Below are 21,315 nucleotides of genomic sequence, written 5' to 3' on the forward strand. Positions count from 1 at the left end.
CATTTTATGTAAAGTTCAGATGCTATCAAGATTACAGATACTGGTAATCATCTGATGTATTATTGTCAAAGGTTAGGTGACAAACTTCCAATAGCCCTAGCCTGGATAACTTGGGAAATCTGTCTCACTAGATGTCATCTGCTTCAAGTCTGAGAATCTTTACTTCGAAGCTACCAGCTGAAGTTCAGGTACAGCCAAGGTTCAGTGCTTTGTTTAGGTGCATCATGTGAATAGAAGAGTCTGTTCCTTGGAGTTTAGTGGCACAGTGTTGGTTAGCAGTACTTGATAAATGCCTCTCTAGTGAGGCTGAAGAGAATTCTTCTGGAGGTGTCTTTTCCAATGGGTGGAATTTCCAGGTTGCAAGGTTTGATGCTTAAAATATTCATCTCCCAAGAGTATACTGTGAAGAGATTGCTCTACCAAAACATGTTTTTTCTGTTGTTGTTGTTTTGGTTTTTTCATCTTTTTAGTACCATACCTGCAGCAGTGCCATACCTGCAATCCCAGGCTAGGGGTTGAATTGGAGCTGCAGCTGCTGGCCTCTGCCACAGCCACACCAATGCCAGATCAGAGCCATGTCTGTGACATACAGCACAGCTCAAGGTAACGCTGTATTCTTTTTTTTTTTTTTTTTTTTTTTTTTTTTTGTCTTTCTGCTATTTCTTTGGGCCACTCCCGCAGCATATGGAGATTCCCAGGCTAGGGGTCGAATCGGAGCTGTAGCCACTGGCCTACGCCAGAGCCACAACAAAGCGGGATCTGAGTCGCATCTGCAACCTACACCACAGCTCATGGCAACGCCAGATCATTAACCCACTGAGCAAGGGCAGGGACCGAACCCGCAACCTCATGGTTCCTAGTCGGATTCGTTAACCACTGTGCCACGACAGGAACTCCTTTTTGTTGTTGTTGTTGTTGTTGTTGTTGTGGATTCTTAACCACTGAGTGATGCCAGGGATCAAGGATCCTGGATGGACACTAATCAGATTCATTTCTGCTGAGACACAATGGGAACTCCAAAAACATGGGTATTTTTAATAGAAGCAATTATGTCTTTACAATGTTGGAGTATCTCTTATCATCAGTCTTGGGTCGAAAGAAAGAGGTCAAAATGCATTGGGCATCCTGTGACTACCTCAAAGGAAATTAATGAGTTGCAAAATGGGTACATCTTTGATTTAGAAGAACTGACAGCAGTGCTTTTGGCCATGATATTTGGAGGGCCTCTACAAATTTTGCAAATTAAGTCTTTTTTTTTTTTTTTTTTTTTTTTTTTTTGTCTCTTTTGTCTTTTTAGGGCCTTGCCCACAGCATATGGATGTTCCCAGGCTAGGGGTCCAATTGGAGCTGTAGTCTCCAGCCTACACCAGAGCCACAGCACCTTGGGATCCGAGCCACGTCTACGACCTACATCTCAGCTCACAGCAACACCGGATCCTTAACCCATCGAGTGAGGCCAGGGATTGAACCAGCATCCTCATGGATGCTAATTGTGTTCATCAATCATTAAGCCACGACGGGAATTCCTCCAATTGAGTCTTAATAATGTCATTAGTGTGTTTGACTAAACAAGAGAATTGAGGACGGTACGTACTGTGAAAATATTGTAAAACTGGCCAGATGACACAGACGTGACTTATCAAAGTCCCTGGCCAGTGAAGTGTGTTCATCAATAGCTATGAAGTTTGAGAAGGATTCCATAGGTAAGGATAATCTCTTCCAAAATGTTTTTCGCCAAGAAGAGGCAGTAGCCTGTCTTCTAAGGAAAGGCTTCAGTCCAGTGTGAAGACAGATCATGACTAAAACATATTATATTATGTCCATGAGGCAGAGGAAGTTGTATGAAATCCATTTTCCATAGCCCATGCACCAGTTTAAACTGTCTGGGAGCTGTAGGAATAGGCTTCTCTGGGTCATACTTCTGACAAGTGGGACAAGTGAGGTAGGCACTTTTTGTGACTTGTTAATGTTTCCCCATGAATATTAATTCATGAATGTTATCATTCTGTCAGCAGAACAATGGCTTACTTCATGTACATTAGTGAGGAATGACTATTTTAGAGTCGCCAGTAGGACTGTGATGTTATTTGGTTCAAACTAGAGCTTTCCCTTTTTCTTAAACTATTTTTGTTTTGTTTTGCTTTGTTTTGTTTTGCTTTTTAGGGCCACATTCATGGCATATGGAGGTTCCCAGGCTAGGGGTCGAATCAGAGCTGTAGCTGCTGGCCACAGCCACAGTCACAGCAACGCAGGATCTAAGCTGCATCTGCAACCTACTACAGGTCACGGCAATGCCAGATCCTTAACCCACTGAGCGAGGCCGGGGATTGAATCTGCCTGCTCATGGATGCTAGTCAGATTCATTAACCTCTGAGCCATGATGGGAACACCTTGAACTGATAGTTGTTAAATTTTCAATTCTTGTTTTTCCTTTTCTGAGGTAATTTGTGGGCACCTCTAGCTAGATTTTCATTTGGGAAAATATCCCTTTGAACCATGACAGAGGTTTCGCTACTGTTGGTCCCTTAAGGGCCTTATTTCTTGTAGAAATATCAATACGACGATTTCCCTTAGCTTTCAAGTTTAGGGTGTCCCCAAATCCTAATAATAGCTAAAGCAACAGGTAAAAGTACTGCACTTAATAATTCCTGAAAATAAGGGTCATTTAAAATGTTAATTTCTGCCAGAAGTAAGGAAGCCATGCTGCTTCCACAACATTACAAAATCATAAGCCACTTCAAAAGCACGTGTACGATCAGTATAAGAATTGGCAGTTTTATCCTTTGCTGAAGTACAAATTGATGTATAATTCAGGTTTGGCTGAAGTAACCATAGGTAAACATGCTGCCTAGACAACATCAAAAGCAGTTGCAATACCATACCCAGCACAAAATTTGCTATTGTCACCTTTTAAATAAGAACCATAGGTGAACTATTAGAAGTTAGTGTTACCCAAGGGAATTTCCTGCAGATCATCATCAGGAGTCAGGAGATGGGCCATAAGCATTACATAGTCATAAGAGACTTTGTCAGTGACATAACGGAGAAGGGTAGCAAGGTGAAAGCTATGATAAGGTAAAAGAGTTATGTGAGGAGCAGCTAACAAAATAACTTTATAGGAGGTAAGGCGACAGACTGAAAAATGATGAGTTAATGAGAATTCTGCATGAGGTACAAACATGGTTGAAGAGGATCCTACAATGATTTTGTTGACAAAGAAGGCTGTGAGATAATGACGCTGAGTGTATCCTTGTGTTATAGGGCCCAGAGCTAGCTATCACATGCTATGGATTGATGGTGGCCCTTGTGTTTTAGGGTGAGTACTGCCTCAAGGGCATTCCCTCTTTTTCATAAGCAAAAAGGAAAAAGAATCTGATAACTGGGATGCTCGAGGGCAGGTGGGTTAATCTAACTTTCCTTTAAGACCTTAAAATCTATGTTGTCTGGTTCTTCCCATACAACTGGGTTGGAGTTGTTACTGTTTATTAAAACATACAGAAGTTTGGCCACAGGAGAGAAATTTGGAATCCAACTTTGGCAATAACCAACTAGCCCAAGAAAACCTCATAGTGGTTAGTTTTGGGTTTGGGGAAACTTAGGGCACCTTAAGTTATCTAAAGGTAGCTTTTGCTTTGGGATGCCGTAAATATTAAACCCAGGTTTGGGCAAAATGCAACTTTTTTTTTTTTTTTTATTGCCTTATGCCCCTTTAAGGCTAAAAGCTTTAGAAAGTAGATGCTGTCATCTTGTGAGGAGGCTGGAGATGGAGAGTAAAGAAGTATATCATCCACATACTGCAACAAAGAAGAATCTTAGGAAACTTTATATCATCCAGATCAACCTTCAGAATTTGCAGGAAATAAGGACTCTCAGTAAAACTCTGAGGCATTGCTGTCCTGGTGAATTATTTTTCTTTTTAAGTGAAAGAAAAAAGCGCCAGCTATCTTTATCAACTGAAATACTAAAGAATTCACTATATAAATCAGTTACAGTAAAGAATTTGCCTCTGGAAGGAATAGATGTTAGCAACAAATAAGGGTTAGCAATAGCAGGGGATGGAGAAATAACAATGTTTATTGTTTTGAGGTTCTGGACAACCTTCCATCCTTAGCCCTTAGATTTTCTCACTGGCAAAATGGGCACTTTATAGGGGCTAGTCAAAGGGATAATGAGATTTTGAAACTTGAAAATTTTTAGTAGGGGATTATGCCTTAAAGGGCTTCTTTACTTATACTGGTTAATTCTGGGAAGATGTTTTGAATTTTGACAGGAAGTGCCTCCTGAATTTTGCCAATATCAGTTAGAGATTTTTTTTCTATAAAGAAAATGTGGTAGCTGCTTTAATAGGGACAAATAATCAGTGTTTCTAGAATCAGCTCTAGTACTGTTTGTAAACATAAAATCAACCAGAGCCCATGTTGGGTGGGGCACCCATTTCTCAGAAGTAAAAGAACTTTTATTCTTCTGAGTGAAAGGACAATTCTCAAACAGCTTACACAGCTCAATTCAAACAGCTTGCAAGCTAATATCAGCTAGTTCAAGGGAACAGCTTGGCCCAGAGAAGTCAGAACAAAAGCTTTTTTATCCAGTTTCCAGAAAACAGCTTCGTCTAAAGGAATAGGTTCAAGGCTGAAAAACCAGCACAATTTCAGTGAAGCAGCCCATATTTCCAGAGGAATGAACTGAAGGCATTTTCAGCCAGCTTGTGTTAAGATAGTCTGATCTCCAAATCAGACCGAAGTACCAAAAGAGTACTTGCACACAGAACAAAATATTAACCAGAAAGACAAAACCCTAAAATAGATGCTGAATAAGACCTGGAGAGCTTTAAATGCAGAGAAGACGTGAGATTGAATCCAGGAGAAAGAACTTCAAACTTCAATTTCCATGAGAAAAGCAGTGACAATAATGGGCTGCAATGTGGTTTCTGTCACCTGTTTGCTCACAAGTCTGGACCGATTTCTTCAGCAGAGATAGGTTTACTTGGGATCAGCAGAGGATTGCAATTCTGGAGACTGCAACTGTGGCCAGCCATGGGCAAGTTCCCCACATGGCAAGGTAAAGAGGCCATTTTTTTAGAGGGGTAAGTGACAATGGGAGGGCTATAGTAAGCAAGTAGTCTGTGGCTTTTCCTTGCCAGCAAAGGAGTTTTTCATCTTCCTATTGGCCTCTGCTATTGTTATAGAGTAGGAGTACTCCCAGCTCTATTTTACTAAAGGTCTATTTATTAATTTTTCATACATTGTTATCAGTGATGTCTGATTTATGTTTCACAAAATCTTCCTCACTATTCCTGGGAGTGGGGGGTGGGCAGTGAGGACATATAAACAGTTTTCCTGAAACTGCATGGATCTTACTTAGGGTGACTTGCCATTTTTTCCAAGAGAGTAAATGCTGGAGAAGCCTTAGAACTAACCTGAAGATGTTGGTGAATTTCCAAAGTTAATTTAGAGCTATGCATAAACTGTAAGCAAAAATTGATTATGAATGCTAGCCACAAGTTAATCCTCAAGAATGTTTCTAAATCTATAGACCAACACTTGGCCCCTCTTTTCAGACTCCTAAATCTAATTATAGATTTCCCATAATTTTGTGTTCCTTCTGACCTCTAAGCCCAGTCACAGACTGAAGCTTATGACTATGACCGGTTTCAGAAATATATGCCAGTGGAAGTAGGGGTCAGGTAAGGGTTTGTTTGCCTTATTTGTTTGTTGCATTAGGTCATCCCATTATAGGGAAGATACAACTCAATGACTGCATCTAACTTTTTGTTATCAACGGGTATAAAGTTGGGAAAGAGCATCGCAGAATATAAAAGTGTTTAGATGACGTTCATTTAAAACTATCATCAACTCTAATCAATAAATTGTTATTGAGCACTTTCTACGAGCAAGTCTCTGTACTAGGTGCTATACAATTAAAAAGATAAGCAACACATTTTTTGCCAAAAAACCCACTTTGAAACAAATTTATTCATGAATGACAGGATCCTAATTGTTCATCATGAGGAGAACATGGTGCCAAAATGACAGAATGAGGCAGATGAAGGTAAGTTAATGACTATATTAATAATTAAATATATAATTAAATTAACTAAAGCTAATGACTACGCTAGTTGAGCAGATACTAAGGTTTGTGTGAAGCTGACGCCGTGTCAAGTTTCATAGAAAAATTTTACTTCTTACCTAAGAACTAATAAATATGTGTATTTATTTTCTATAACTTCCATCACAAACAACCACAAATTCTGCAACTGAAAACAATGCACCTTTATTATTGCACAATTCTGTAGTTGAGAAGTCTGGGCTCAACTGTTTCTCTGCTCCAGAATTCACAAGGCTGAGACCAGTGTAGCAGCAAGGCTGTGTTTCTGTCTAGAGACTCTGGAAATGAATCTGCTTCTCAAATGATTCAGATTGTTGGCAGTATTCAGATACTTGGAATTGTAAGTCTGAAGTCCCTGTTGCTTTGCTGGCTGTCAGCTGGGATCTTTTCTCAGTTTACAGAGGATAACCACATTCCTCAGCTCACCACCCACCCCCCATCCATTTTCAAAGCTGGCAGTGATAAGTCAAGTCCTTTTCACACTTAAGGTCTCTGTTTTGCCCTGCTTTCTAATCTCTCTCTCCTGCCTTCCTCTGCCACATCTCTCTGACCGACTTGACTTTCTTCCTCTTCTTCTTTTAAGGGCTCAGGTGATAGGCCCTCCTGGATAATCCAAGATTATTTCCCTATTTTTATCACTTTTAACATTGTATGGATAGAATGTTACTGAATATATACATCATAATTTTATTTCCCTATTTTAAGAGAAGATATATGGTAACTTAATTACAAAGTTTCTTTATAGCATTTCCTAGATTAGTGACTCTTTTTTTCTTTTTATAGCCATACCCAAAGCAGGGGTTGAATTAGAGCTGCAGCTGCAGCTACACTGCAGCTTATGGCAATGCCATATCCTTGAGCAAATCCAGGGATCAAAACACAGCCTCACAGAGACAAGGTTTGGTCCTTAACCAATGAGCCATAATGGGAACTCCCTAGATTAGCGTTTGATTGAATATTCAGGGGGCAAAAAACTTGGAGGGGGATAGCTTTAGAATTTGTCAACCACAATGTTCAACAGAGCTCCTGAACTGAAGAAATGCTGATTTATTTCTTCAACACGAAGGCCATAAATCACAGATTCTCTCAGAGTTAGAAATTGGCAGAAAGTAAGGTGAAATGATGGGAACTGCTGATTACTTACAAATAAAAGGGCTGAAATAATTTTGCTGTTTAAATATGTTTCTTTTGAAGCCAGTGAAAACAGATATCAACCCTGTGGTTTAAAAAAAATCAATACATTCCTGGAGTGATGATCAGTTAGAAGGGTCATAAATTGTACCTATGGTTTACGTGAAATGGATGAGGAGACTTGCCCAGTATATTGACTATTATGTCTTTGAAATGTAGCCATTTCATCAATTATGATGTCTTCTTAGGCAGAAGAAGCCAGATTTATGACTGTGATTGCAGGAGGATGTTATAAGCCTTTACTGAGCTTTGACTTGGGACCAGAAATGTGTCACTTTCATATTAATAATGTCTTTTGCCTTTATGTTTAGGCAGAGTAGGTGGTTTTGTGCCTCCCTCTGGATCCTTGATGGATAGGGCCAAAGAGGCTGATGAGGTGGGGAGGCCAGGCAGGCCCATACTGCCAAACCTGACCATGAGGCTTCTGCTTTCAGGAAACTAGGCTGCCATGGGAATGTATATTATGGGTGGAGGAGACAAAGATGACCCTTGTTTTGGACATTGAAAAACAGTGATTCTAGGTTTCTCAGATTTACATTGTTTCCTATTTGGATAGTAAACCCAAGGTTTTCACTAGGGTAGAAGGACAGCATGCTAACTTTGCTTGTAAAATTGTACCTTGGGAACATGTGCCATGGTTTTAAACCAGGGAAAATTGGATGCAGGGTTTTCCCTGTAGAGCCTTACACAAAATGAATGCATTTTATTTTTAAATATGATTATGGTTTTAAAAATGTTTAAGTTCTTTTGCTTGTTTTTTTATTATGAAACAAGACAGTGTCTCTAGTCACCTTTGTTACATAGAGAAGACTAGAACACTCCCCAGGAAAGGAAGCAGTTGCCCTAGCAGAAGGATTGCATTGCAAAAAGATGGGGCTGGGAAAATGACTAGAAAGTGGGAGAATCTCTATGGCCAAATGCAATCATGCCTGAAAAAGGTAGTATCACCTCTGCAAAGGTTTAACCCCTCAAGAAAGTTAATTTAATTCTTGAGTAGGAAGTACATTCTCATAGTTCAAAAAACTGTACCTATATATGTGTATATATGTATGCATAAAAAACTCTGTATATAAATGTGTATATATATATGTGTATATATACACAAACACACACATGCATACATGTGTACATATGTGCATGAAAAGCTTTTCTCTCCCACTTCCGGTTCCATCTTGAATTCCCACTACCACTCCCTGCCCCATATTTGAAAGTAGTCACTTATATCAGTGTTTTCATTATCTTCCAAGAGTTTCTTCATACATATAAAAGTAAACATTAATATAATTTATCCTCTTTTTTTTCCTTTTTATGGCTGCACTTGCAGCACATGGAAGTTCCCAGGCTAAAGTCAAATTGGAACTGGAGCTGAAGCTGAGGCCTACGCCCAGCCACAGCAACATCGATCTAAGCTGCCTCTGTGCCCTACACCACAGCTTGTGGCAATGCCGGCCCCTAAAGCCACTGCGCCATGCCAGGGATTGAACCTGTATCATCACGGACACTATGTTGGGTTCTTAACCCTCTGAGAAGGGATTCCTTAACCTCTTTTTATACATAATACAATGTATTCTATTTGCACATTTTATTCACTTATAGCTTAGAATTTTTTCTCATCAGTACAGGAAGTTCTTCCACATTCTTTTTTATTCCCCCTATGGCTGTGCCCAAGGCATAAGGAAGAGAACTGCAGCTTCAACCTACACCACAGCTGCAGCAATGCTAGCTCCTTTAACCCACTGCACTGGGCTGGGGATTGAACCTCAACAGTGAACAAAGCTGCTGCAGTCAGATTCTTAACCCACCGCACCATAGTGGGAACTCTCCATATTCTTTTTTAATGGCCATGTAGTATGGATTTTCAATTCCTTATCTGCATTTCAGAAAAACAAAATAAAACAAAACTTTAAATCATTTAATATTTCACTCCCAGATATATATCTAAGAGTAGAGTGTACATGTATACACTACAAATATGTATTAGAATGTTCTTAGGAGCACTATTCACAAAGCCCAAACATTGAGAGTTACCCAAATGTCCATCAAGAGAAGAAAAAATAAAGTATATCCATACAACATCATAACACACACCAATTAGAATGAACAATCTAAGATTCACAAAATATATTAGAAGTATCTCACAGACACAATGTTGATCTAGAGAAGCCAGACACAGGACAGCACAAATGATTTCATTTTTTCAAGTACAGAGACCAAAGTCATTTAAGTATTTGAAGTCAGGCCTCTGTAGAAGAAAATATAGATGGGTCTTCTGGGAGGCCGATACTGCACTATCTCCTGATTTGGGCTCTGGATGCTTTGATGTACTCAAATCATTGGAAATTCATTGAAGTATTCATTTGTCATTTGTGGACTTTTCTGCACACATGTTATACTCTAATTTTAAAAAATCATTGAAAAACAACGTGCTTTTTTTATTACTCATTTGGCGATTGTACTAGTTTTCTATTCAATGACTATGTTAGTTTTCCATTGCTGCCAGAATAGATTACCACAAAGTCAGATTTTATTTTTTGTCATTTTTAGGGCCGTACCTGTGGCATATGGAAGTTCCTGGGCTAGGAGTTGAATCAGAGCTGTAGTGGCCAGCCTACACCACAGCCACAGCAATGCCAGATCCGAGCCACATGTGTGACCTACGCTGCAGTGCCTCAGCTTTACAGCAACATCAGAATCCTTAACCCACGGGCTGAGGCCAGAGATTAAACTTGTATCCTCATGGATATTAGTTGGGTTCTTAACCCACTAAGCCACAGTGGGAATTTCCAAAATTAGATTCACTAATTATATATAAGATCAACATAATAGGCTTCATTAACTTCTGAACTCAGATGGTATTTTATTACATTACAAGGATGCATTTGTCATTGGGCTCTTCTTCACTGGAGAGATGAGTCTCTGTCCAGAGGCAGGGACTTCATTCAAATAAAATCCTTTGTTTCATGTCTAATTTTCTGTCTTATTCTAAGCAGCCAGCCTCAAGAAATTAAAAACAAAACAAAACAAAACACACACACAGCAAAAAACACCTCCATAGCAGGAAAGTGAAGTTGAGAGGAATGTGTATTTCTGGACCTTCTTGTGCTTATGCTCTTTCTTATAAAAATGTTGGAGAATCAGTATGTGCCATAAGACAAGAGAAGGGGAAGGATTGTGTGGGGGTATTGATGAAGAATTAGCAGGTACTAGAAAGGGGGAATAAGAGAATCAATAGAAGAGAAGGAGGAAAATTCTGGGGAATCAGACTATGTTAGATGTGGGTGGAAGGAGGAAAAGGATGAATAAAATTTAGGGGAATTAACAGATATTACAAAGGAAGAGATGCCATGGTGGATAAAAGGGAGGAAAATCATGGAACATGGAATGTGGCTATGGAAGTATATCTTCTTTTTATTTTTATTTGCTGCCAAAAGAAATGTGACCACTGGAAATGCAGTTCAGATCTGTGGAATCAGCACCAACAAACTAAGTATAATTGGTAACCCGTTGGAAACACAGACTTAATTTTTCCTCAGATGAAGAACTCTTTTTAGTATGATCAATTTATCCTAAAAGAAAAGTAAATAACATCTAATAATAGACTTTGTGATAGATGTATTTATTAGAAGAACTAACATGATATGCAATGGTAACTGTTCCGAACCAATGTGGGGCATTGAAACCAAATTAAATTTGACACCGTTCCTGATAAAATTTTATTGCCCCCAATAACTGCATAGGTCATAAGCTACTTACTGTTAATTACCAGTTACTGTTTGTTATGTACATATGACTAACAAAATTCAAACTGCTATATCAGTTTTCCAATGGGTTGGTAAATTTCCTCATTGCCTCAGGGACTTTGAGATTTGTCCTGTCTGCTTGCCTTGCTTTGCAAAGTACATGGAATCTTTATATTTTATTCTTTCCCATTTCTTCTGAGAGGCTTAGGATAAGATGAAAGGACCCAAGTACATCCTGAATGTTTGGTTAATATATTCCAAAGTGTGTGCTTTAGTAACCAATCTCCAATAAAATATGTTTCAAGGCTATTTTTGACATGGGTTCTGCTGAGTCATAATCCTGGAACTCTTCACATTTTGACATCCTTGGAAGAAAGATACTAAATTCCTGCTAAGGGATCATTTACCTTTGTACTATTCTGGGAATAGCCAATAGGCTTATCTGAAAATATTAATATTATTGGACTTGGAAGGTAATAGGAATAAAAAGTACAGATTGGATACCTTATCTTTCGGTAAAGAAAAATTATAGCTAAGGCTTAGAAGAATTCTGCCCTAACCATTAAGAATTAAATTGTAGGAGTTCTTACTGTGGCACAATTCAATTAGTGGTGTCTCTGGACTGCTAAGATGCAGGTTCAATCCCCAGACTAGGAGAATGGGTTAATGATCCGGTATTGTCACAGCTATGACATAGGTTGCAACTGCTGCTTGGATCTGATCCTTGACCTGGGAATTCAACATGCTGTAGGATATCCAAAAAAAGAATTAAATTGTAAATAATCAAAATATAGCTCTTTTGGAGTTCCCATTGTGGTGCAGAGGAAATGAATCTGACCAAGAACCATGAGGTTGCAGGTTCAATCTCTGGCCTTGCTCAGTGGGTTAAGGATCCAGTGTTGCCGTGAGCTGTGGTATAGGTCACAGATGTGGCTTGGATCCAATGTTGCTGTGGCTGTGGCATAGGCCGGCAGCTGTAGCTCCAATTTGACCCCTAGCCTGGGAACTGCAGGTGCAGCCCTAAAAAGCAAATTAAAAAAAAAATCTAGCTCTTTAAATATAGTATTTGAATGAACTATTCAGGCTAGTTAAGAAGAACATTATGAAGTAGGGAGAGAAAAACTGTTAAAAATAAAAAGGGTCAATCACAAAGTTATATTCAGGGATATTACATCAAGGTAAATAGGGTCCCCCAATACCCCTAACTCTTATCCAGAGGTTCTTCATATTTGCTATTGCTATTAATACTGAAGTCAAGATGGATTGTAAAGTCAATAGTGGAGGTACCGCCAGAGGCTGAGGAGCCTTTAGGGAAGTGCTGATCCACCTGGATCAGCAGAACTGATCCAACTTTAGTCCAGTTCATTGGTACCCAGGTACTGGCAGAAATTCAAATCACAACAGGTTGAATACATAATCCTCGAAGCAGATGAGGATTGGATAAATACCATGAGAATAGTGAACAGAACAGGCAGCAGGATAACTCCTGTAGATTTGGAGGACAGTCCAAGGTCAGAAGCAGATAGGGTACATGAGGAAATATCCAAGGAGGGAACTGAGGTTAGAAAATAAGCCCAGGTCAGAACGAGAGACTGAGACAGACAATGAAGTCTGTTTGCTTCAGTAAGCTTTCTTGGGAGGTCTTCCTGGTCCCCTTCTCTAGGAACTAGGTCTCACACATAGGTTCTATATAAGAGGTGATTACAGCTCCGATTATACTACCAAGGCAGTCAGATTCCTCTCCCCAGATGACAGGACAGGAGTGAACCCCCAGACCTATCTACACTAATCAGATATTCCCTGGAAAAACGAATTTGTTCACTGAGAATAGAGTTAATATTTTGAGTCCCTGGAGTGAAGGTTTGAAAAAACTCTAATGAATTAACCATGTTTGCTCACTCTGCCTATATCCCAAAGGCAAGGAAAATGATGGACTATGAATCAAACATACTGAAATAAGGAGAACTGAAGAGAGTATAACCTAATTTTGACTTTGTGTCCCTTTCTAGACTTTCATGAGATTTGGTTATACACCCTAACTTGGGTGCACTTAAATAAATCTGTGTCCTTCCTAAAACAATCCCCCCCCCCTTTTTTTTTTTTTGAGTTAAAAATGCATGTCAGCATATTATAGGGAAATAGCCTGAAATAAGGCAGCCTGAAAGAAGCCTGCGTCCTATCACAGGCAAAGAACTTTTGAATTCTAATAACCCTATAGAAGTATGGATTGTGAAAGAGGACATTGCAGGGAATTTAGGATTGGATATGAAACAAAGTTGCACGTACAAATTTTGTATATCAGGCTCATACACAAATTGGAGCACCCACAACTTCTTGCACCTAAATTGGGGGGACTAGTTTCTAGAGAGAGCAAATAAGGGATTGTAAATATTAGGAGGGAGGGGCATCTTTATCAACTGTGTCAGGAGAAGTAGAGCTGTATGCAGGCATGAATTATGGAGGGCTCAATGGGACTGAATTGATGCAGGGGGAGAAAAGATGGAAACTATTTCCCTACCTCTGCTTAGACTTCTATATGGAAAGTTTCAGGAGATTTTAGCAGGGGAAGAGAATTTATAATATGGTTTAAGACACAGACCGGTCATTAATAGAGACTATGAATTAAAGAAAATATCCTCTGTGATCAGTATCTTAGGAACTCAGGTGCAGTAGAAAGTGTTGACAACAGCTATTCTTTTAAAATAATACTTACAAAGCCCTAGTTTTTGCATGGAAGGGAGTATGTCCAATTCCCAGGAGATGAATCTTGATTGGTTACAGTAAATTGTAGCAATTTTAATTCCTTTTTTTTGGGGGGGGGGGGAGAATAGAGCTGCAACTCATCATTGGACAATAAGATCTAAGATTATGTTGATGAGGGACTTGTGAGAAAAATGTTCCTCCGTGATAAGAAAGGATGCATCATAAGGGAGTCTTTTTATTCTCCTCTTCTCTTCTTTCTTTACTAAATTGATAATTGTTGGATGATGCCTAGGCTGCTGTGGTTATTTTGTGTCCATGAGAGAAAGGCATAGATCATTGTGGAGATGCCACCCAGAGCCCTGACATCTCCTGAGCTTCTGAAGATGAATCCTTTCAGGGTTTCCAGGAAACTTAGGTGAGTGAATGCATCTCTGTGTCTATCTAAACTGCTAATTGTTGGATCTTTTGCTACAGCCAAAAGTATCATAATGGCTATAGCAGGTGAAGGGCAGCAGAGACAACCCCAGGGGAATGAAGGAATATCCTGGCAAGAACAAAGCCATCTATAAAGTCAAAACAGAAGAAGCTGGGATTGAAGGTAAATTAATATAAAAATGAATCCTGCAAAAAATTAAAGGTCAGAGCCAACAATGGTTTGGCTAAGCAAATCAAGGGAACTATGGAAATCTTTGCATTCAAATTTCTGTGGTCAACATTATGCTGGGTGGTGTCAGTGGTTCTTGAAGGCCCAGTTGAGTATCTAATCATTTCAAAGCCATGATGTTTAAATCTAGCATATAACCTTCTGATGGACTCCTATATCTGTTTAGGTCAACAAATAATTAGAATCCTTTAATGGTATAGTCTGAGATATTAGACAAATCAGCACCCATTTGAATAATTCCTGGGTCTATAACTCAGAATGTTAATGTTGAATGCTCTATGAAACAATTTTTCATGTCATACATTATAGATATTTAGAACTATGAGTGTCCTTATAGATTACTTAACTCAACTGTGAAAGCACAAAAAACACTAGTTCTGGAGATAACAGGAAGAGAGTTCAAGCTTTTTTGTTTGGAGCAAAGATCCTGGAAGTAGTGGAAAACAGGACCAAAGTTTTAACAAAGCTGGAATGAAGGAAAACCTGGATAGGAGGAAGTGATTTCAATATCTGCCAGTGTTTTTCTGGGCTGCAAGGGGCGCTGGGAGGCTGACTCTCTCTTTCTCTCGCTCTCTCTCTTTTTTTTTTTTGGTCTTTTACGGCTGCACCTGCGGCCAGCTTATGGAGGTTCCCAGGCGAGGGGTCGAATCTGCGCTACAGCTGTTGACCTGCACCACAGTCACAACAACGCAAGATCCTAGCCTCATCTGCAACCTACATCACAGCTCAGGGCAATGCTGGATCCCTAACCCACTGAGTGAGGCCATGGATCCAAACTGATTCCTCATGGATACTAGTGTCAGATTCCTTTCTGCTGATCCACTATGGGAACTCCGAGGATGACTCTCTTAAAGAATGAAGAATAGCCTAGACACAAAGCTAAGAGGAGGTGTAGAAGAAATCAAAATCAGATTTGTCAAATTCATGCCCACTTCCTTTTCCATTTTACATCCATTGTTGAGTTAAAGCTGTAGCAAGGATAATAGTGGTGATAAATAGGTGAGTTTGAAAATCAGAACCAGTCCTGGAAAGACCCCAAGGCTACCCATATCAACCTGCTGATGTGCTCAAAATTCCATCTGCTTGATAAAGTAAATCTTCTTGATGCTAAAAGTCATGGGTTTCTACTCATGTTCAAGATATTCGGCATTCCTGGCAAGATAGTGCTGAGAGGGATTACTCTAAACAGACAAATGGACCTTATTTTCTTGTAGGAATGCTGTTTCTTCTTAAGTCACTGACTATCTTCTAGAGTGCTTTTCATTCCCCTTCCTAATTTTCTGGTAGTGAAGTGATAGCAAGAACAGCTAAATAGAGGGGAACTTTTTTTACCTGTGACACTGAAATCTCCCCTTTTTGTCCTCTGCATCTCCCTTGGGTATGTTAACACTTTAATATAAAATAGGTAAACTGATAGTAGTTTGATTTTTTTTCTATTTATGTATTTAGAGGAAATATGTCAATTTATTTAAAATATGTCAAAAATGCACCAATGCCCACTTCTCATTCCTTCTATTTCCATAAATCCAGCCCTCTACACCAATGTGAGGGACTTTAAAGGCAATGGCTAATAAATACCCGGTTTTACTCTGATAGATGGAAGAAGGAAGAAACACATGTACTTACTGAGCTATGGAACAGCCTGGGACTGCCTCAGTTGCCTTCATTCATCATATTGGATAATACACCACATATCTACCTTCACTAATTTGGTTTTCCCAGGTTTGGGGAATATAGTCACTCACAAAGCCCAGAGCCTTAGCAGTGCTCTTACATTCTTTTGCAAGAAACACATTTAAAGCAAAAGGAGTGTCGGAATTTTCACTCTCTCACTTTAAAGCCAGCAAAGGAGTTGGAAGAGAGGGTGCCTGTTTAACTATGATGACATTTCCATAAGAAAAAAATATTAAAATTCTGTCTTATCAAATGTCTGTTTATATTTGTGTTTTGTAATTATTCCTCAAATTGTATATTTTATTAATCAAGACAACATTTAAATTTACTTACTAGAATAGGATGCGATATCTGTTTAGAATACTTAAATCTAAAATGGACACTGTGTTTTCCAAGAATTCAGGAACATATTCCATTCTGGATTTGCAATTACTTTAATGTACTTCTCAAATAATTTTTTTAATATAGTAAGATTAATTTCCAAATCATCCTAATTATCTATTTTTTAGAATTTTATTTTCCCCTAGCTCCCACTATAGCTGTAGCTTTGAATTTATATATTCTTGCATATATTTATGAAATAAATCCTATTTTTCTTTTTTAACAAAAGAATCTGTTGGCTGTCTTATGCTCCCTATTAGATTATTTATGGGTTCTGCTGACTTTTGGATTCTGTGGATATGAATCAATTACAAGCTTTGTTGCATTGATCCCATCATAAATCTCTATAGTAGATACATGCATAAGCTGGATGATAAAAATTGCATGAGAGTCAGAGAATGCAGTGAGAGTAGAGAATTCCAGGGTAAGTTTTTCCCAGACTGACCAAATTGAAACTGAACCACATACTCTGTATACCAAAGTTCCCAACCCAGAGATAACCCTGACTAAGGAAATTTCTCAATATCCTCCCATGAAGCAGACCACCATCCCAGTCAGAATGCAATAAAAATGAATTTCCTCCTACCTCCCAATGACAGTCTTGCAAGGTAGTTGTCAGCATCCCAAGGGAGTGAGCATAGGAATGCAGTAGAAATCTAACTTACATGCAATGTGAGATCAAGTCTACAATTTCATCCAGCTTCTGCCCTGATTCTTCCTTAATACACTCTCATTTTCTTCTGGCTCTGCATCATTTGACTCTTGTCCTCCCTAGATCTTAAATTCCTTCATTACTTCTTATTACATCACATCATTATTCTCCATCAGGGAAGTTCTAAGAACACCAGCAAAGAAAGTTTGCACATCTCATTTTCTGTACAATTTTAGCTCATTCACTGATGTGCGAGGTGTTTCTGAATTTTCATGAAAATGAGGAACCATGAGAAGCAACTCTGAACCATCCTTTCTAGTCTTAGTTTCAGTTATTGCTCTTCCCATACCTATCTCTGATACGTGGAAATCCAATACCCACCATCACTTATCATCCAATATTTATTAAATTTTACTTCAAAATTAGTAAGAAATACATGTGTGGGTCCACAGTACTGAGCACTTAGTACATCAACCAGAACGACTCCAGGAGATGTGCCCTTGAACATTAATGCCACATTTTCTGCCAGAGTCGCCTAACAGGAAAGAGGCAGGGAAAAGAACAAATGTCACCTGTTCCTGGAAAAACTGCTGACCTGCTCCCGAGAAGGAGGTAATATCTGTGGCAATTCCCAGCCTTTGCTGGAAGAGCCTCCTCCCCATGGCAGGAAACTCTTGAACCACAGCCAGGCCCTGCCCATGACCCCTGCCCTGCCTCCACTCGTCTGCTACTCATTTCAGAGCCCCTCCCTCAATTCCCCTTAAAAAGCCCAGTCTCTCCTGCCCTGATGAACCATCTCAGATCTCTGCAAGACAGGTAAGTGGGAGCTGAGAGATGAGACCTGACAGAGGTTTCACCTCCCACATTTCAGGGGGTGGTACACAAGGATGCCTGGGCTCAGAGAACACAGGAGCTCTGAGACCAGGCAAAGGCAGTCCTGGTTGGAGGGAATGTACAGAGTTTCCAGTTGTTTCCAGAATTATAGCAGGGCATGGCTTCTATCAAGATGGATTTACTCCTAGGGAACTAGACAGAGAGAAAGACAAGAGGTACAACAGGGGGTTTCTCACGCCCTGCCTGTGACCACCCTTCCTTTAGTTCTCTGACTGCCTCCACACGTCACAAACATGATGCTGCCTTCCATGAGCCTGCCCAGCCTGTCCTGGATGCTGCTGTCCTGCCTGATGCTCCTGTCTCAGGTCCAAGGTGAGCTGTCTCTGCCTCTAACACTGGGTTCCCTATGGATGATCAGAGCCAGGAAGAGAAGGAGGAAATCTCCTGTGTGCCTCAGGAGTAAAGGTACATCCCCACACAACACAGCTGCTTGAGGGTTCCTGCAACATCACTTCAGGTTCCTGCAGAGGAGCTAAGGGTGGGAGGCACCTACTAGTTCTTTCACAGTGGAATGAGATGATTTCCACTTTATCGGTAGAGTCTAATTTATGTGAGTAATTAAGGAGGGAAAGCACTGAGTGTCATTAATGAGATGAGTAGGAGCAGAATGAGTGGAGAATGCAGTATAGATACAGTCAGCCCAGAGGAGGAGAAGCAGTGGATCTTGAGTAAAGGGAAAGAGGAAAAAGAAAAGAGATCATTTCAGAGTTAGTGGGTCTGGTTCAAATCATGACCATCATCATCCTGAGCTTGCTGGCCATAGTGAGGGGCAGGAGGGAGTTGGGTGTCACTCCCCCAAGCACTGGCCTCATAGATATTCCCCATGGTCACCTCTCCATTCCAAAGCCCTTCTCTCCATTCGCCCCATTTGTCTGTTTATTTCTTCCTCCCCAGGTGAAGATTCCCCAGCAGACATGCCCTCTGCACGGATCAGCTGTCCCAAAGGCTCCATGGCCTATGCTTCCTACTGCTATGCCTTGTTTATAACACCCAAAACCTGGATGGATGCAGACGTGAGTGCTGGGGTGTGCAGTTAGGGGTGAGAAGGAGAAGCAAATTAGAGACTTAGAGTCGGTGGTGCTGGTCTGCTTCCTCAAGGGGTCCTCAAGGGTCAGCATGAGCACCTGCATCATTTGCAGAGGCTCCCCTTCTCACCTACCCCAGCCCTGCCCTTCCCCCAGGGATGTCTCAGGCCCCTCCTCAGCCTCTCCCTTCCCCACACAGATGGCCTGCCAGAAGCGGCCCTCAGGACACCTCGCATCTGTGCTCAGTGGGGCTGAGGCATCCTTCGTGTCCTCCCTGATCAAGAACAATTTGAACGCCCTCTCAGACGTCTGGATTGGGCTCCACGACCCCACTGAGGTATGCTTACATCTTCTCCTATCTGTAACCTCTCAAGATGTACAGTGCTTGTCCCCTGTGTTTGACTAGAAATAACCTAGAGACCACTGGAGCTGAGAGGTCAAGGGGGGAACTGGAGGAAAGGGAGGACCTTGAGGCCACTGAAGGACTGAGTTCTGTGCAGGTCCCTAGCTTCAGCTAAAGTTAATTTGCCTCTTTTCAGGATTTTTGCAGAAATCATACATCCTGCCTTGTTATTGTCCTCTCTGAGCTACCCTGGGTCTGCAAATGCTATGCATTGCAAGTCCTAAATAGATACCATCATGTGTAGTTCAGAGAGTGACAGATGACTCTGATTGGTTCCCATGGTCTTTGTGATTCTTGGCTTTGGAATTTACCAATAGAAGCCAAGATGTGGAGTTCCTGCCATGGCTCAGTGGTTAATGAATCCAATTAGAACCATGAGGTTGTGGGTTCGATCCTTGGCCGTGCTCAGTGGGTTGAGGATTCAGCATTGCCGTGAGCTGAGGTGTAGTTTGCAGACACGGCTTGGATCCCATGTTGCTGTGTCTCTGGCATAGGTCAGAGGCTACAGCTGCAATTAGACCCCTAGCCTGGGAACCTCCATATGCCATTGATGTGGCACTAAAAGGACAAAAGACAAAAAAAAAAGCCAAAACTTATGGAGATTTTCCCAGAGTAGAGCTGTGGGGCATCGTCAAGAAAGACAGAGCCAATTCCATGATGCTGGGGAGCAGAGCAGGGGGTCCCACTGAGGGAATCATGCAAGGAGAACTCTAAGGGCTTTTCATCCTCCCTGACTCCACCCTCTGCTCTCTAGGGCTTGGAGCCCAATGCTGGTGGATGGGAGTGGAGTAGCTCTGATGTGCTCAATTACGTTGCCTGGGAGAGAAACCCCTCCACCAGCTCATACCCTGGCTACTGCGGGAGCCTGTCAAGAAACACAGGTGAAAAACAGGGGAGGTCATTTCTGCCCAGACTTTTCCATCCCTTCATTCCCCAATTCTACACTTGACCTTCAGAGCATCCTCCTGGGCTTGAACTGCACTATTGGCTTGTCTGCTCCCATCCCCTCTCACTCTCCTTTCTTTCTCTCTCCTTCCTTTTCCTGGAGCAGGACCCTGGTGAGGATGAGGGAGAGCCTTTGAATCCTAGACCAGAATCAGGGGTGCCTCACCCTTGGGTTCCCAAACTTCCACCAGCCACATTCACTTGAGCTCTTCTGTCTCTGCAGGATATCTGAAATGGAGAGATTATAACTGCTATGTGAATTTACCCTATGTCTGCAAGTTCAAGGACTAGGTCAGAGAGGATGTCAGCTTCCTGATTCTGCTGCGAAGCTCCTCATGGACTTGGAACCAATTGTGAAAACCCAACTCGGAATGGGATTTTCACCCCATGACCCCAACCTGACTACTTTCCCCTAGCTTCCCCTCCTCCCAGCCTTGTTTAGGCTTTTTGGTTTCTTCCCTAACCTGAGTTTTCCAGATACAATAAAAAAAATAATTCTTCCATGCTTGTTTTCTCTCCTTCATTCTTATAGACAAACCGAGAAGGAGAAAGTGGGTAGATAGGAGAATTTTGGGTCAATCTTTGCCCAATTTCACCCAGCTTTCTGGGGAATATAGATATAATATCTGTATTCCTCTTGGCATATTTGTAATGAGGTATGTCAACACTACATCTGGATTGTGGACATATAACGACATTGCTGTTCCACACACTCTACAGCTCACAATTTCCCCCAAGAGAGGTCTCTGCTGGTATGAGACAACCAGTTGGGTTTAGAACGGTACTTCTTTAACTATCAATCTTAAGGAACATGAACCAATTTTCTTAATGTTAATAAAATACAAAGGAAAAGAACAATGTTAAAAATTAAACTAATAAACCAGTGATTCAAAATACAAACCTAATTGTTTTTTTATTAGTTGTGACAGATAATAGGT

At 40.7% G+C, this 21,315-nt stretch overlaps 1 protein-coding gene across 6 annotated transcripts; it reads left to right on the plus strand.

Annotated features, from left to right (window-relative positions):
* Positions 1 to 4,468: 4,468 nt before the first annotated feature.
* On the plus strand, positions 4,469 to 20,878 carry LOC100520832 (lithostathine-like). Of its 6 annotated transcripts, none has more exons than XM_085015692.1 (8): positions 4,469 to 5,058; positions 5,987 to 6,048; positions 14,214 to 14,337; positions 18,209 to 18,316; positions 18,899 to 19,017; positions 19,229 to 19,366; positions 20,187 to 20,313; positions 20,601 to 20,878. In XM_085015692.1, exons 4-8 carry the CDS (start codon positions 18,238 to 18,240, stop codon positions 20,666 to 20,668), a joined length of 531 nt encoding a protein of 176 aa, XP_084871818.1. In that variant the 5' UTR covers positions 4,469 to 5,058; positions 5,987 to 6,048; positions 14,214 to 14,337; positions 18,209 to 18,237; the 3' UTR covers positions 20,669 to 20,878.
* The last annotated feature ends 437 nt before the right edge of the window (positions 20,879 to 21,315 follow it).

The sequence above is a fragment of the Sus scrofa genome, chromosome 3 (assembly GCF_054392235.1).
Source record: "Sus scrofa isolate SSC_HxYL_T2T_F1_AM1 chromosome 3, Sscrofa_HxYL_maternal_Yorkshire_Landrace_v2.0, whole genome shotgun sequence".
Classification (NCBI taxonomy): Eukaryota; Metazoa; Chordata; class Mammalia; order Artiodactyla; family Suidae; genus Sus; species Sus scrofa.

Coding starts and splice junctions, on each gene's coding strand:
- LOC100520832 (XM_085015692.1), top strand. CDS start 18,238: ATGATGCTGCCTTCCATGAGCCTGCCCAGCCTGTCCTGGATGCTGCTG. Junction 18,317..18,898: donor GCTCCTGTCTCAGGTCCAAG/GTGAGCTGTCTC, acceptor CTTCCTCCCCAG/GTGAAGATTCCCCAGCAGAC. Junction 20,314..20,600: donor GAGCCTGTCAAGAAACACAG/GTGAAAAACAGG, acceptor CTGTCTCTGCAG/GATATCTGAAATGGAGAGAT.